This window comes from Ovis aries, chromosome 11 (assembly GCF_016772045.2).
Source record: "Ovis aries strain OAR_USU_Benz2616 breed Rambouillet chromosome 11, ARS-UI_Ramb_v3.0, whole genome shotgun sequence".
Lineage (NCBI taxonomy): Eukaryota > Metazoa > Chordata > Mammalia > Artiodactyla > Bovidae > Ovis > Ovis aries.
This window is the reverse complement of record NC_056064.1, coordinates 8729688-8747565: the sequence shown is the minus strand read 5'-3', so window position 1 is coordinate 8747565 and position 17878 is coordinate 8729688. Positions and strand designations below refer to the sequence as shown.

The 17878-nt window shown below is 43.4% G+C and overlaps 2 protein-coding genes across 2 annotated transcripts; both read right to left on the bottom strand.

Moving 5' to 3' along the window:
- Positions 1–9816: 9816 nt before the first annotated feature.
- On the bottom strand, positions 9817–12724 carry LOC114116932 (protein CDV3 homolog). Its single transcript, XM_042255269.1, has one exon. The coding sequence runs from the start codon at positions 12359–12361 to the stop codon at positions 11732–11734; it is 630 nt and encodes a 209-aa protein (XP_042111203.1). The 5' UTR covers positions 12362–12724; the 3' UTR covers positions 9817–11731.
- A 486-nt stretch (positions 12725–13210) lies between these two features.
- LOC101122532 (olfactory receptor 4D1) lies at positions 13211–14146 on the bottom strand. Its single transcript, XM_004012394.5, has one exon. The coding sequence runs from the start codon at positions 14144–14146 to the stop codon at positions 13211–13213; it is 936 nt and encodes a 311-aa protein (XP_004012443.3).
- Between the last annotated feature and the right edge of the window lie 3732 nt (positions 14147–17878).

The window sequence follows — 17878 nt, the reverse complement described above, 5'->3', positions numbered from 1 at the left end:
GGTGTCTTCTCCATACACCTAAAGAAAACACAGACAGCAATGAATTAGTGCTCAGAGGCTCAAACTGAGTGTCCAAATTTAGATGATGGACATCTATGTGAATATCATAACTCCAGATGCTGACTAAATTGCCTTGGTCCTGGAATGTGTACCAGTTGGTACTGGAATATATATTCTTGAGGTATCTTAAAGCCATTTATGACATATACAACCTGCTTTAAAAAATTCAGTGTAATATAGTGATAGGAAGACACTTGGAGTCCAGCAGACATGTCATCAAATTACAGAGTTTCTTATCCTTGAGATGTGACCCACAATAAGTTATTCAAGCCCTTTGTCTCAGTTTCCACATCTGTAAGGTAGAAATAAGTGTTGTCTCTATACAATGTCTGGGGGATTCAATAAGATAGCATATAAGGGTCCTAGAATAGCGTCTGAAATAATAAATAGTAATCACTCTCCTCTGTGTCAGTTCAGTTCAGTTGCTCAGTTGTGTCTGACTCTTTGCGACCCCCATGAATTGCAGCACGCCAAGCCTCCCTATCCATCACCAACTCACTCAAACTCACGTCTATTGAGTTGGTGATGCCATCCAGCCATCTCATCCTCTGTTTTCCCTTTCTCCTCCTGCCGCCAATCCCTCCCAGCATCAGAGTCTTTTCCAATGAGTCAACTGTTTGCATCAGGTGGCCAAAGTACTGGAGTTTCAGCTTTAGCACCATTCTTTCCAATGAACACCCAGGGCTGATCTCCTTTAGAATGGACTGGTTGGATCTCCTTGCAGTCCAAGGGACTCTCAAGAGTCTTCTCCAACACCACAGTTCAAAAGCATCTATTCTTCAGCGCTCAGCTTTCTTCACAGTCCAACTCTCACATCCATACATGACTACTGGAAAAGCCATAGCCTCGACGAGACAGACCTTTGTTGGCAAAGTAACGTCTCTTCTTTGGAATATGCTATCTAGGTTGGTCATAACTGTCCTCCCAAGGAGTAAGCATCTTTCAATTTCATGGCTGCAGTCACCATCTGCAGTGATTTTGGAGCCCCCCAAAATAAAGTCTGACACTGTTTCCACTGTTTTCCCACCTATGTGTAGTCTCCCACTAAAAACCTCCTGCCTTCTTACAGTCTCTAATACATTTTTGTACCAGTCATTTCTCATGCAAAGGTTATCACATCTAAAAATTAATAAACTTCTTGTATTTCTAGGTTTTTCCTCTGGACTCAACCATAATGTGCCACTACAGACATGTGCCTTGATTCACAATTAACCTGTGCACTGCAGTGCTCATGCTTGCTCACAGTCAATACTCAAAAAGCATGTGGCATTGATTGCTGGGTGGGTAAACAATTATAGGGCATGTCCCCTCATCACTGGTGTAGGTGGTCCCTTACTGGGTGAGTTAACAGGATATGCATAGTTTGTGTGCTGAGACATGAGAAGGTGGAGAGAGATTTTCTGGATTAAGAAATAGGTGATAGATTTTGTATGAAGGGGAATGGAAGGGCTCTTTTAAAAGCTACAAGAATTTCTGTTACTGAATACAAAGATAGGTGAGGAAGGACGATGTCGAAATAAGAGAAACAGTATAGACAAAGGAATAAAGAATACTAGAGCGAGTTGCCATTCCCTTCTCCAGGGGATCTTTTGAACCCAGGTCTCCTGCATTGCAGGCAGATTCTTTACCATCTGAGCCACCAGGGTATTGTCAAAAGAACGAAGAGGGGATATTAAAAGGAAGGAAGAGGAAGGGAAAAGTGGAGGGGGAGGGAAGAGGCTGGAGACAAAGGCGAAGAAGGACACAGAAGGTGAGAGATAAGGGTGATAGGTGAGAGTTAAGTGGCCTTCTCACTCCCCTGCCTTGTCTCACTCCCCACCCCTCACCTGCTTCCTGCAGTGTATTGTTCATCAGAGGTCATTTTAGTCTCATCATATTTTTTTCCGTTGTCCCTCTTGACTAGATTGCAAGTTCAGTAACTTAGTAGCCCCAGCACCTGTAACAGCAGCTCTGATTCACCAGTTGCTCAAAAAAAGTTGCTATCATAATGAATAAGTAGGTAATTATGCAATCTTTCCTGTTCAGTGTGACCATGTGGATAATTCTGTGGTGTATTTTCCTATCCTTTGCTCTCAATATCGTCCCTCTAAATCACAGGACATAGTTTCCACTTTGTCATTAAAAGCCTGGTTTTGCACATGCTCGTTGGAAAATCTGTTTTCAACACCCCATTTCCCCTGCATCATTTTCTGAAGCTTTCCTCACACTTTAGCCTTACCATCATCAAGTCTAAATCTCTTGCTTTTTCTCCACACTCTCCAGCAAGTGTGTCTGGATTCTTCTTAACAGCTGCTCTATTTACAGGTGAGAAAACCCTGGTCTCTCAGCTTCCTTCAGCCCAGAATGGGAAAGAGCCCTCATGTCTTGCATCTTCTTGAAGATCCCTTTTCTGGAAACTTAGTTTCCTAGCCACTGCCCAAACATCACGTATACAACAATGGGTGTATGGAGAAACTACTGGACTCGATTCAGGAGGCAGGGTTGGGTTAATTACCACTGGGGGCAAGGGAGCAATGGGAATTGTTAAAAAGTTGTTCAATCTCTCAAAAACACACATTCATTAAAAATTATTCCTCGGGGTCAAAAGGACTAAGAACAATACAATTTTATAGATTTGTAGCATGTAGGATCTCAGGCCAAGATCTAAAACTATAAGAGTCTCTTCAAAAGAAACAGTTTCTCTGGGAGTTTTAGAAGAACCCATTTCTTCAGTTCTTTCCCTTGAGACCATCACCTGGAGAGCTGGTTAAAAGACAAATTACAGTGCCCAAGCTCCAGACTTCCTCATTCTGTTGACCAATGATAAGGCCAAGAATTTGCATCTGTAACAAATTCTCAGATGATGCAGATTTCTCTGTTCCAGGGACCACACTTTGAGAACCATGGACTTGCTCGTCAGTATAAAGGACTGTTCTCTCTCTTGTGCAATCTGAGACAACTGGTCTGATGTCTTTCCTTCTTCTTCTCTTTCTTCTCCTGCTTCTTCCCTTTTTCTTTTTCTTCTACTTTTGTGCCTAACTGATCTTTACTTAGAGCAAGTCATACATGGGCAGATATATGGCATCAGTTCAACAGAACCTTACTGTCCTGTAAAACTTGTCCTTTATTTTGGCAACTGAAGCCCAATTATTGATTTACCATCTGTACCCAAGTCCACTATGTGCATGCGTGCTTAGTCACTCAGTCATGTATGACTCTTTGTGACCCTTTGGACTGTAGCCCACCAGGCTCCTCTGTCCATGAGATTATCCAGGCAAGAATACTGGAGTGGGTTGTCTTGCCTTCCTCTAGGGAATCTTCCTGACCCAAGAATCAAACCCTCATCTCCTGTGTCTTCTGCATTGCAGATGGGTTCTTTACCCACTGAGCCGTCAGGGAAGCCCCAGTCCAGTACATCATCTATTTAAATGCCAGTATTCTTTACCTGTGAACTCTTACTACCTCTAATGCAAGGACTAGTACAGGAAATTTATGCAGTGCTCATTATGGGGGATTGATCAAAACTAGAATTAATTGGCATTTTAAACTTGATGTGCTAAAAAAATAGTCTAATTTTTTAGACAGAGCTTTCTGAACTGCATATAACTTTTCAGGTTGGTCTGAATGTTTTACTGCAAATGCTCATTCTTGGCAAAATAGAGTACAATGGCAGGTAAGAGTAAGATGTGAAGCTCTTCCAGAAACAGACCCAGCACAGTCACAAACATAAATAATCTTTTCAAAAAAAGTTCTTATTTAGAGCTCTAGTCCATTTTAACATTGATTCACAATGAAAAAACAGTAAAATAAGAAAATAAAATTAAGTCACACAAAAGTAGCCTTGATTGATTCTGAGGAAGTGACAGGACTTGTCCATCTCGCTGAGTATCATGTAGATGATTTTGATACATATTCTGATTTAGTTTTCAATAAGAGAAACCTAACATGTCCCACTTTATATATTCTCTTGTCGGGTCACATGTGATTGTGTGAAATGTTCACCAAAAGTCATCTGTTCACTGCATCCTCTCACCAACATGAGTTCCAAAGCCAAGAATGGCCAGAATGGAGTAAACACCCAGTCATGTACACTGAGATCAGAAAATGATTATCATATGTATCACATATCTAAATATGCATATATATATATATATATGTGTGTGTGTGTGTGTGTGTGTGTGTGTGTGTGTATTTACCTGACTTAACTTCAAACTGCTAAATGGATGCAGGATACATCCATTTAGAAGGAACTTCATTTTAGAAGGAACTTCATTTACATCCTCATTGAAAGAGGCCCGAGTCATTGATGATTAATCATTCCCCTCTTGATGGTTGGTTTTATGCGTCAAACGACTAGTCTGTAGTTCTCAGTTATTCAAACTTGAATCTAGGTGTTGCTGTGAAGGTATTTTATAGATGTGATTGATTCTCTAATCAGCTAATTTTCTTTTTTTACAATCAATTCATTAAAATATTTTTTTCTTTTGGCCATACAAAATGGCCTGTGAGATCTTAGTTCCCAGACCAGCAATTGAACCCTGCCGCCTACATTTGAATGGTGGAGTGTTAACCACTGAACTGCCAGGGAAATCCCATCCATTCATTTTAAGTAAAGGAGATTATCCTAGCCAATGTGGATGTACCAGATTCAATAAATTATGACCAGAGCAAGAGCGATGCATGAAGCAAGGCACCCAAAGCCAGCGCTCTGGGACAACCCAGAGGGGGAGGGTGGGGAGGGAGGTGGGAGAGAGTTCAGGGTGAGGGGTACACATGTATACCTGTGGCCAATTCATGTTGATGCATGGCAAAAACCGTAACAATTCTGTAATTATCCTCCAATTAAAATAAACTAATTACTTTTTTAAAAAGGTTTGAACAGCAGAACTGAGGTTTCCTTGAAGAGGGTGCAATCTGGACTGCAGCTTCATGCCCAAGAATTCCAGCCTGCCTTTCTTGTTGGCCTGCCCTACAGATTTCATACTTGCCAAGCAAGTCTCACAATCAGGTAAGGAATTCCTTGAAATAAATCTCTCTCTCTCCCTCTTCATATATAACACATATAAAGTTTGCCACCCCAAAATGTCTTTGGATTATTTTGAGCTGAAAATTGTCAAGGCCCAAAAGACTCAGGAAGAAATCTTGACTTTTCCCTTTAGCTGTCTAAAGTATTTAAATAGAGAACCTGTTCCCAGAATGGGTTTTCACCAGATTCGCCTACAAAGAATATGGACTAGGTATGTTTGTGTGTGTGTGTGTGTGTGTGTGTGTGTATAGTGAGAGGGGACCGGGCCTAGAGATCAGGGTCCACTCTGTGTTCCATTGTCTCTACATGGCCCAGCAAGTATTTACTTACCAAACATTTTCTTTTCCACTTCCATGTGAATTGTCTTCCTCCCTTTTGGAGTCCCACACAACTTCCTCCAACACCTTCTTTGGTCTTTAGCAGAAGGTCATATTCAAGGTGAAAGTTTCAGCCATTTTGGTGGGTTACTCAGTGTGCCTGGTTCTCTACCATGTATACATGTTCTCAAACTGTGCTTTATTTTTTCTCTTAATTTGTCTTATGTCAATTTCATAGACCAGCCATGAGAACCTAGAACGGTGGAGGAAAATTTCTCCCTTCACAACACTTCCATATCATACTGGTCCTGTTTCTCTGGCAGAACCTTGACTGATACACCACTTTTAATGGATCATATATGAAGTAGACAGCATATTAAAAAGCAGAGACATTACTTTGCCAACAAAGGCCTGTATAATCAAAAGCTATGGTTTTTCCAGTAGTCATGAATGGATGTGAGAGTTGGACCATAAAGAAAGCAGAGTGTCAAAGAATTGATGCTTTTGAACTGTGGTGCTAGAGAAGACTCTAGAGAGTCCCTTGGACTGCAACAAGATCAAACCAGTCAATCCTAGAGGAAATCAGTCCTGAATAATGATTGGAAGGACTGATGCTGAACCTGAAGTTCCAATACTTTGGCTACCTCATGTGAAGAGCTGACTTATTAGGAAAGACCCTGATGTTGGGAAAGATTGAGGACAGGAAGAGATGGAGATGACAGAGAATGAGATGTTAGATGGCATCACTGACTTGATGGACATGAGTTTGAGCAAGTTCTGGGAGCTGGTTATGGACGGGGAAGCCTGATGTGCCGCAGTCCATGGGATCTCAAAGAGTCAGACATGACTGAATTCACTGATATGAAGTAAATTTCATAGGTAAAGTTAATTGAGGTTTTTCTCTCCTTACACTTAAATCATCCCCATGCTTGATATAAATACAAGTGGAATGGCAAGATCAAGGGACAATGAGGCTGAGAAGCAGTGATTTATTCTCTGGACCAAAATTAATGTACTACCACTGGAATGACTTACAGCCTTCCCTCAACAACTTTTAAGAGAGGTGCTTTCACTAATCACTAAACAAAATAACTAAAGAACATTGAAGGTCCATTGTGAGTTTAGGTAATAAATAAATGTGGAGTTGAGCCAATTTCATATCATAAACACAACATAACTTCCATGGGAGATGTCTTAAAGGTGTAAATTCTCATGGATAGAGCTGTATTCATTGAGGCTTCTGTTTAGGATGATCAGGTCAGTTGTTTTGTCAGAAGATCCCTGAATGTCAGTTTGGGAAGACGGCCTGGACTACTCATCTGGGGCGTTTAGTATCTTTAAATAAAATTCTTCTGATTGTTCTGTAAGGATTTAGGTATTGGATCTCTGCAAAGGGTGGGCAAGAGCAGTAGGAGTGCTGTTTTCCCTCTGACCTGAGCATGCACTCTCTAGTTCCCTTAGTCTTTACCTGGGCCCACTTAACATATCTGTTATTTGTCAGCTCCTCTAGCCATTTACTTTTATGACCCTGTCCACGAGAAACTTTGCTCATTGTCAAGATTTCTGACTCAGGCCAATCACCTCTCTGCCATCCTGCTACCAGGGGCTTCCATCTATGTGGCAGACATTGTCGATTGCCATTTTCTGGCTGAAACAGCCAGCCATGCACTTTCCATTTCCTTTGTAGAGTAGGGTGACCATATGACCCAGTTTCTGCCCAACAAGTCATAAGCAAATTCTGTTGGCATGGTTCTGGAAAAAAAATTTCCCCTAGGTCTAAAAAAATAAAAAAGGAAAGCACATGAATGCCCCTCCTCTTCCTTCTTGCTGAATTGTTTGGATATAAATGTATGACTCCTAAAGGAGGAAAGGGCAACCCACTCCAGTATTCTTGCCTGGGGAATCCCATGGACAGAGGAGCCTAGTGGGCTACAGTCCATAGGGTTGCAAAGATCTGGGCACAACTAAGCATGCATGCACACACACACACACACACACACACACACACACACACAAATATGATTACTGAAGCTTTACCAGTCATATTGCCATCGTGAGGGAAAAGACAGCAAATTATAGAATAGCCAACTCAGGGCCCTAAAATGTTGGAACTGCTGAATTAACCACCTCTGGAATTGTCAATCCTCTAATTTATATATATATAATGGTGATTGCAGCCATGAAATTAAAAGATGCTTACTCCTTGGAAGAAAAGTTATGACCAACCTAGATAGCATATTCAAAAGCAGAGACATTACTTTGCCAACAAAGGTCCGTTTAGTCAAGGCTATGGTTTTTCCAGTAGTCATGTATGGATGTGAGAATTGGACGGTGAAGAAAGCTGAGCACCGAAGAATTGATGCTTTTGAACTGTGGTGTTGGAGAAGACTCTTGAGCGTCCCTTGGACTGCAAGGAGATCCAACCAGTCCATTCTGAAGGAGATCAGCCCTGGGATTTCCTTGGAGGAAATGATGCTGAAGCTGAAACTCCAGTACTTTGGCCACCTCATGAGAAGAGTTGACTCATTGGAAAAGACTCTGATGCTGGGAGGGATTGGGGCCAGGAGGAGAAGGGGACGACAGAGGATGAGACGGCTGGATGGCATCACCAACTCGATGGACACGAGTCTGAGTGAACTCTGGGAGTTGGTGATGGACAGGGAGGCCTGGCATGCTGTGATTCATGGGGTCGCAAAGAGTCGGACATGACTAAGTGACTGAACTGAACTGAATTTTATTTATTCATTTATTTTTGGTTGTGCTGGGTCTTTGCTGTACATGGGCTTTTCTCTTTGCAGGGGCTTCTCTCTAGTTGTGGTGTCCTGGCTTCTCATTGCAGTGGCTTCACTCATTGCAGAGCAGGGGCTCTAGGGTGCTCTGACTTTAGTACTTGAGGCACATGGGCTCAGTAGTTGTGGTTCCAGGGCTCTAGTGCACAGGTTTAATAGTTGAGGTGAATGGGCTTTGTTGCTCCAAGGCATGTAGGATCTTCCTGAACCAGGGATTGAACCCATGTCTCTTGCATTGGCAAGTGGATTCTTTACTACTGAATCACCAGGGAAGCCCTCTAATCTTTTTAAATGAGATACTCTCCTCATTCTTTAAGCACTGATTTGGTTATGCTGCTGTTTGCCACCAAAAACATCTTTGTGGCTATATATCTCAAGTAGGACTATCATAGTTTTCCAAAGAGATCACACTCTCCAATTAGCTATATGTCATAGGCTGAGCATCACATTTTAAGAGGGATGTTGTCATAGGAGAGTAAATACAGAGGAGATGGCCAAGATGGTGGAATTAGGAAACTTGTCACAATGGGAACAATTGAAGGAAAGCAGATGCTTCATCTAGAGAAGAGACAAGTTAGAGGGTGAGAAAAGTATCACCAGATATTTAAAGGACTTTTGTGCGAAAGGGGAAAACACTGTTTTGAGGGACACTCCAATCAAATATGATACAGTCCATTTTCTCTGCCCTCATCTCCAAACACCCACTAAGAATGGGGAGAAATGCATGAAAAGGCGCAGGGACGTAAAAGTGAAGAAAGCATCAACTCAGAGCTGCCGTGATGGCTTGAAGAGCCTGCAAGTTTTATTAAATATTTCCCAGATGAGGTGGTTATTGGGAGGGAATAGGGGAAAAAAGTCTTCATATTATCTTTCTAACTTTGGGTCAAGATTCTACATTGCCCAAAAGTTTTAAAAAAGGAAATAAGAAGATGGAGCAAAGAAATGTTATACAGAGAGAAATCAAATATAGATCTGAACTATACAAGGAAGGAATGGGGTACAAGAAAAAGTAGAAATACCTCTCTGGATGAGCTACTGTTCAAGGTGTTGAGCAAATTTCAAGGTGAATAAGGCATGGCCCACATTCAAGGAGCCCTTAATCTGGGGCAGGAAGTCAAAGAGAAAGGCAAAAACCCATGAGGTGGCAACCTTGGACTGAACCCATACCTTATATCTGGACCACTGATAAACATGGCTTTGCCCTCTCCGGCCTTGGATCCCCAACTACACTACAGCATCCTCCTCTCAGCCATATCATCTATATAATGCAAAGAACAGGTTGGGAAGGCAGAGTAGTTTTTCAGATTACCCAAGGTGTATTTCACAGAAAAGAAACAAACCCAAAGGGAATATACCCTTATGGGAAATATTTAGATGATACTACAAGTGATACCACTTCCAAAAACCACAGAGGGGATGAGGGAGCAGAACAAAGGTGAGTGTTTCAGATTTAAGATGAAAGAGTTGAAGATTCATCACAGATATTCATCCATAGATATTGTTGTTGGTGTTCTTTAGTCGCTAATTTGTGTCTAACTCTTTACGGTGACCCCATGGACTGCAATCTGCCAGGCACCTCTGTCCATTGGATTTCCCAGGCAAGAATACTTAAGTGGGTTGCCATTTCCTTCTCTAGGGAATCTTCTTTTTTTTTTTTCCATATATTTACTTTTTATTGAATTTGTTAATGACACATAGTTTTTGCACTGCCAAACCATGCCTGAGAATTCAAAGAAAGAAATGGTACAATGGACAGCCTCATCCACCCATCATACAGCATATTAAAACTTGATTCATGTGCACTTTGATAATTCCACGTATCTTTTAAAAAGTTGTAACAAGGGTTGGGATTTTTAAGTCTCCTTGCAGGTCTTTAGATTTCTATGCTATTAAATAACTTTTCCCATATAGTCATCTCAGTTCCTCAATAACATAACCCCCACAAAATTTTGCTGGAAAAAAATGCACTTTTCAGGGGATTTATGTGGCTCAAGGTCCAAGAGATTATTTGTTAAAAGATTTTTGGTTCCCAAATGATGTCTTCAGATTAACCAAGAATCCTTTGTTTCTCAGTCATCCAACCTCTCCTTGGCTGGCTCAGCTACTCACCCAAGCACATCAGAACACAGGCATCCTGCCTGCCACCTCAAGTAACTCCAACATTATTGCCCAGATACACTTTGCAGGTCCCATCAGGTGATTCTGTTAGCTTCCCAGGAGTGGGATTCCTGCACTGACACTTTTATCAAGACTCAACTCCTAGAGGAAAATGCTCCCACAGCAGGATAGTTTTACTCACCCATTTGCTTCACTCTTGCCAGTAGCAAGTCTGCAACTCCTACATTTGGCAAAGGGATTTTATTATAGAGAAACCCAGACTCTGCATCAAGTGGTCACATGCCACTTTGAAATAGTTCTACTGAAGATAAAAAACTAGGAAATTACCAGACTATCTCATTAGACGGAAAGACTTTTCAGTAATCCTGGGTAGCATCCTGGTGTCCCTTTTCAGGACTAAAAATTACTGGATAGTTTAAGCTGTAATTATTAAAAACAGAAGTGCTACATCACCTGTCTCTCACCCCTGACTCTCCAAATGATCAACTTAAAGACATACCAGAAGGTTGATACCAAAGCTAGGCTGGGACAATCACTGCATCTACAGAATACCTAACACCTTAAATGTTTGGGCACAAGTGCATCTGGAATTCTTGTCAAAGATCATGCAAGATCTGTGAAACTTGAGCGTATTTCAAGTTGAGGTTCTGCTCTTACTGCTTTGAATTTGTAAGGACAAGACAGTGACTCCCTTGGCCTGAGCAGAAACTAAACAAAGTCTTTCCACCAGTTTACTATACAATTTAGACCTGATTAGAGGAGGCTTTAGCAGCACCTGAAGTAGAGCCCCCTGCATTTACTGCCCTTTACATTAAAGGCCATTTGGTTCCACTCTAGGGACTGGCAAATTCATGAGACATTTCACAATTCCAATGCATACTTCAGGTTACTGTGCTAAGCAATATGCTCTGTAAAAGACCTATTCCAAGTGATAGCAAAAAAAAAAAAAAAAAAGCCTTAATATGGAACACAGAAAAAGCATTACCCAAATAAAAAATTACTAAAAGAAATAAGATTCTTCCCTCCTACCCCTTTCCCCACTTGGTGACCAAAGTTTGGTTGAATTTAATTTGTGGTTACCTCAGAATACAACTCAAAGTTTTAAATTATAAATCAGAGCCCTACAGATTTTCCAAGCACATCAGTTCTTTTGAGAGCGGCATGTTCCAGGAAGTCTAATCCAGCCACAGCCCACCTCAGAGTATTCCTTATAGATGGGGCACAGGACAGGTTAATTAAGGTCACTTAAATCTTCATCTTTTACAGCAGATCAGAACCCAGATGGCTGACTTTCTGCAGGATTTCTGATAGGAATCCAGTAGAGCTGGTTTCAAGTTTCACATCGACACTTAACAGCTGTAACCTTCTTATCCAGAAGTTGTGATCCACATGAAGTCCACAATGAGTGCAGCAAATCTGAGGTAGTCAACCCTTACGAAGGCTCAGTATTTCCGGCTTTCTACATGCTTGGCAGTGGACTGCAGGGATGGGAACTGCGTATCACTATAGATTTCTGGTGGTCCTTGTGGTGCTTTCCTTGTTGTGGTCAACCTGGCTCCAGGAGGTCTATACACGCCACTAGTCATTGTTGGTTCTGGGGTTTCTGTAACAACTACTGGAGCAGGAGGTGCTTGTACCGGAGCAGTTTTATTCCAAGGTCCTGAAGATTTTTCTACACCACCACCACCACCTCCACCTTCTTCCCAATTATCACTTGGATCTTCTCTCTTTTCAACTTCATCTTCTTCCTTTTCACTTATTTGCATTGCTTGAACTCTTAAGCCGCTGTAATCAACCTCTTTTTGCTCAAATTCTTTCCACTCATCTTCCTCCTTTGTCACAACCTTGGTGGCGGCCCCAGGGCCAGTGGCCCCCACGCCCGCGGTCCCGCTATCGCCCGGCCGGGTCCCCGCGCCCGCCCCACCGCCCGCCGCGCCCGTGGCTCCGCTGCTCCCGCCAGCGCCGCCCGCCGCGCTCGCTGCGCTCGCCGCCCGGTTGCTCCGCTCCTTCTTCTTCTTTTTATCTCTCTTGGCGAAGAAGTTGTCTAGGCTCCGCTCCTCCGTCTCAGCCATGGCCGCGGCCTCCTTGGCCCGGATGGGTGGGGCCGGTGGCGGGCGAGGCCCGCCGGGGCTCCGAGCTCGGGGTCGAGGCCGGCTCGGCGCTCAAGCTCCCTGGCGCGGCGACGCCTCAGTCCCGCGGGGTCGCTGAGGCGTGTGCAGCGGGGCGACCGGGCCCCCCCCCCGCCTGCTGGCGGACGGTGGTACGGTCCTCCTAGGGGCTCGCGTGCCGCTTCCGCTGCCCGAGCCCGCCCGGGCTGCAGCTGCTGCCGCGATCGCGGTGCAGGATCCCGCCCGCTCCACAGCTGGAGGGAAAAAGGAACGCGCGGGCCAGAGGCTCCGGCAAGAGTGCTGGGTTAGCGGCGGCGCGTGCAGGAGGAACTCTAGGGAATCTTCCATCCAGGGATCGAATCTGTGTCTCTTGTTTGGCAGGTGGATTCTTCACCACTGAACCACCAGGGAAGCCCCCATCCATAGATGAGAAACTCTAAGCTCTCCCTTGTGATTGGAAGAAGCCCTGGGTTTCAAATCCCACCCATATCTCCTGTCTTGAAACTGGGGGATCAGAGGAACCATCTCCTGGCCTTCTTCTCTCTTTCTGTTCATCAATGAGCAAGTCACTTCTGAGTTTTCTTATTTCTAAACTGTTTAATACAAGAATAACATATCCACTGTCAATTTTCTGAGAATGAGACAAAAGCGTGAAAGTGCCTAACACAATACCTGACAGAACAACAGCTCCATAGAAATATTAATCTCCATTAATTTCAACTGTTGCACTCCAGAAGACTTACCTTCACTTCTCATATGGAAAAACAAAGTTCAGAGAGAAGATTTGTCATTCAAAGTCAACTTATGTTAAGTTCACTCCCTGCTGGAAATCACTAGGTGCTTGCCTAATCTCTTCATGGCTGCCTGCATCTCTTGGTTCCTCAGGGTGTAGATGATGGGATTGAGCATGGGGGTCAAGATAGTGTAGCTGATGGACACAGCCTTGTCCATGGGGAAAGAGGTGAAGGGCCGGGCATAGATATAGATACAGGGAATGAAGATCATAGACACAACAATGATGTGGGTGGTGCAGGTGGAAGCTGCCTTCCTCCTCGCCTGCCCAGACTGGGACCTCAGCATCACCAGGATGACAGTATAAGAGATCAGAAGAAGGAGGAACCAGATGAGGACCAGCATCCCACTGTTGGAGATCATAAGGAACTCCAGGAGGGAGGTGTCCATGCAGGCAAGCCTCAGCATTTGTGGAACATCACAGTAGAAGTTATCTAGGATGTTGGGTCCACAAAAGGGCAATGGGAGTATCAGAACCAGCTGGACAATGGAGTGGACAAAGCCCCCTACCCAGGCAGCAACCACCAGCCCCACACACACTCGAGTGTTCATGATGGTAATGTAGTAGAGAGGCCGGGAGATGGCTATGTAGCGGTCATAGGCCATCACTGAGAGGAAGAAGACAGTCCCACCTCCCAAGAGGTGGAAAAAGAAGATCTGGGCCATGCAGCCCTGGTAGGAGATGGTCTTCTTCTCAGCAAGGAAGTCCGCCAGCATCTTTGGGGCAGTGACTGAGGAGAAGCAGAGGTCTATGATGGCCAGATTTCTCAGCAGGAAATACATGGGTGTGTGGAGCCTGGAATCAGAGCTCACTGTGACCATGATGAGGAGGTTTCCCATGACAGTGGTTGTGTAGACAAGCAGGAACACCAGAAACAGTAAAAACTGGAGCTCCTGATTCTGGGAGAACCCTAGGAAGACAAATTCTGATACCCACGTGAGGTTCTCTGAATCCATGCTGTCTTCTCCATACTCCTAAAGGAAACAAGGCAGAGACATAGACACATGAATTATTGCTTGTCCTTTTAGGGCTCAAGGGCTCAATTCAGTTGTCCAAGGAAATGTGATGGACATCCTCATGTACAGATCACAATATCAAGTGCCAATTCAATGACTTGTCTCTTGAAAGTTTACCAGTTTGTGTTTGAGTACACACACATGAGATATCTTAAAACCATCCAGAAATACATGCCACCTACCTTTCTAAGACTCAGTGTAATATAGGGGTGGGAAGCCCTCAGAATTCTTCAGAACCAGAGCCAAAACTTCAGAGCGTTCATTTCCTTGAGAGAGATTTGGCTTTGAGCTACTTTCTTAATCTGCATTACAATTTCCATATCTGTAAGAAATATCGGAGAAGGCGATGGCACCCCACTCCAGTACTCTTGCCTGGAAAATCCCATGGACAGAGGAGCCTGGTAGGCTGCAGTCCATGGGGTCGCATTCATATCTGTAAGAAATATATTTGCTTTATAGAAACTGCCTAAGGGATTAAGTAAAAGAACACAGAAAGTTCCTAGGACAGTATCTGCAATAATAAATGTTAATTACTCTCTTCTGTGCAGTCTCCTACTCCACCCCAGTCTCTACTACATTTTTTACTAATCACTTTTCCTTTTAAAAAAATAATTTATTGGGAGGGGGATTCAGGATTGGGAGCTCGTATACACCCGTGGCGGATTCATGTCAATGTATGGCAAAACCAATACAGTATTGTAAAGTAAAATAAAGTAAAGATAAAATTAAAAAAATAATAATTTATTAAAAAACGTCCTTGTCTTTAGGCAACTTAAAGGTTACTTTCCATTTACAGTTATTAGAAAATATTGGCTGTTGTATCAATCATTTTTCATGTAACACACTCATGTCCACATTTCTCATGTGAACAGATCAGCATGTTCATGAACTTTTCATGCGCCAGTGTTTCTCCTTCACAATTCAACCATACGGTGCTAGACACATAGGTCTTGATTTCACAATTTATTTGTGCTCTGCACTGTCCATCCTTGCTCATAGTCAGTAATTACTATTAACAAGTACTTGGTGTTATGGCTTGACGGGTGAAAATCGATTTGGTGTGCAATAGTGCCTGCATGGGACAAGCAAGGGAGACTCTGGACACAGCTGCGCACCTGGGGCATTCCATTCCTTTCCATCCTCCAGAGTAGCTGGCCCCTTACCAGCTGAGGCTCCTCAGATTATAGGTGGAGACAAGGGGCAGAGGGGTAACTATTTTGTTAGCAAAGAAATTAAATGAATATATTGTTTAAAGGAGACATAGAGCTCTTCTGAAAGATCAGTAATTGTATTTATTTTTCTTTTTTTTTTTGATTTTATTTCTAAACTTTGTTCTCTTTTAAGCTGTAACTTTTCTTTCCTGGTAGAGTCTTACTACACATTCATATCATATGGGAGCCACCAAAAGGTTCACGGTAGAGAACAGTGAGCTCAGTTGTGTGATTTTGATTGACTGGGATGTTGATTGGACATCAAGTTGATTGGACAGGACACAAAGGAGGACGAAGGGAGCCCGGTTAGGAGCTGCATGTGGTTAAGGCAGTAGAGAAGGTGAGTATAGCCTGAACTAGGGTGGTAGAAATAGCACTAACTGGAAGTAGGGTTGAGAGGACTTGGTGGTAGTTTGGGCTTCCTGGGTGGTGCGGGTGGTAAAGGATCTGCCTGCCAGGTCTCATGCAGGAGACACGAGACACAGGTTAGATTCCTGGACTGGGAAGATCCCCTGGAGGAGAGCAGGGCAACCCACTCCAGGATTCTTGCCTGGAGAATCCCATGGACAGAGGAGCCTAGCAGGCTACAATCCATAGGGTCACAAAGAGCTGGACATGACTGATGCAACTTAGCATGCATGCATGGTGATAGTTTGGATTGAGGGGAAGAGGAAAATGTCATGAATGATCCTTAGATTGCTGGGTTGGGCTATTGAGTGGTGATGGTAATGCTTAGTTCCCTGAAAGAGTAACCCTGAGAGCAGAGGAGGGTTCAGAGGAAGGTGTTGAGTTCAGTTCAGGACAATCTGTTCACTGAATGTGGCCTTTACAGCACAATGGAAGAGTAGAAGGTTGACAAGCCAAACGGGATTCCTAGCAACTGCATTGCTGTAACATGCCATGCAAAATTCAGGAACATGCTACACTCAATCATAAATAATCTGTTCCTTTGGGAATCAAGAAAGATTAGCAGTTCAAAAATTCACTAATTTAAAAGTTTGGATTTGTTGCACAATTATCCATTTCTCTCTGAAGTCACACACCTTAAGTATCATAGAAGCTTCTTTGTCTCTTGGAAATACTCTTTACACATGTGAGTGGCCAGTCTCAAGAACTGAAGAGGATTTCAGGACCTGCCACCACTTGCACACGCTCTTGCCCCTCTGGTTGAAGGTCTGAAGAATGGCAATTTTAGAAGATGTTACTGAATCCAGCATAGAAAAGAAAGAAAAATGTTGAAGGTAGAGAAATAGAAATAGATGAAGAATTAAGGGGAGGAAGAAAATTACAAGGAAGGAAAATGGGGAAATAGAATGAGTGAAGGAAGGGGAATGGAAAGGTGGTTGGGTGGGGGAGTGAGTGGAACTAAAGGTAAAGAAGGACTTGGAGAGTGAGAGACAGACGTGACAGGTGAGGATTAAATGCCCTCCCTACTCCACCTGCCTCATCCCATCCCCCACCTCCGGACCTCTCTTATCTATCAGAGACCATTCCCTTCTTGTTTTTCACTTCAATTTGCTTTTACACCAGGCAGGAAAGTTATGACCAACCCAGACAGCATATTAAAAAGCAGAGACATTACTTTGGCAGCAAAGGTCCATCTGGTCAAGGCTACAGCTTCTCCAGTAGTCATGTATGGATGTGAGAGTTGGACTATAAAGAAAGCTGAGGGCTGAAGAATTGATGCTTTTGATCTGTGGTGCTGGAGAAGACTTTTGAGAGTCCCTTGGGCTGCAGGAGATCCAACCATTACATCCTAAAGGCGATCAGTCCTGAGTGTTCATTGGAAGGATTGATGTTGAAGCTGAAACTCCAATACTTTGGCCACTTGATGTGAAGAGCTGACTCATTTGAAAAGACCCTGATACTGGGAAAGATTGAAAGTGGGAGAAGAAGGGGACGACAGAGGATGAGATGGTTGGATGGCATCACCAACTCAATGGACATGAGTTTGGGTAATCTCTGCAAGTTGGTGATGGACAGGGAGGCCTGGTGTGCTGCAGTCCATGGGGTTGCAAAGAGTCAGACATGAGTGAGCGACTGATAAGGTGTCCATGAGACCTTTCTAAATGCTGATTTATTCATGTTCTCCTCTCGCTTCTACTCTTAGTGATGCTCGCCAGAGCCCTTAGGGTCCACATGCAACACTTTGTGGGTCTAGTCAGAGTAGAAACACACACACATGGGCATGCAACTCAGCATGTCACGCTGGGCTGTAAAACATAACCTCCATCTGCCTTTCTAATCAGTATTTGCACCTCTAATGAACCACTAGCTCTTCAATGGATTATAGTCTTAGACATGCCATATTTCTTTCCTGAAATTCTGTTCCTACCTTCTCAACACTCTGTCACTCCCGTCACTACTTCTCCCATGCAAACAAATTCCCCATTTTTCAAGGTTCCTTAACATCAAAACAAACCTCTGTTCCAGGTTTATCATTATTCTTTTTTTTTTTTTT

What these genes read in the sequence shown, in the direction of transcription:
- LOC101122532 (XM_004012394.5), bottom strand. Translation starts at nt 14,146, where the DNA reads ATGGATTCAGAGAACCTCACGTGGGTATCAGAATTTGTCTTCCTAGGG.
- LOC114116932 (XM_042255269.1), bottom strand. Translation starts at nt 12,361, where the DNA reads ATGGCTGAGACGGAGGAGCGGAGCCTAGACAACTTCTTCGCCAAGAGA.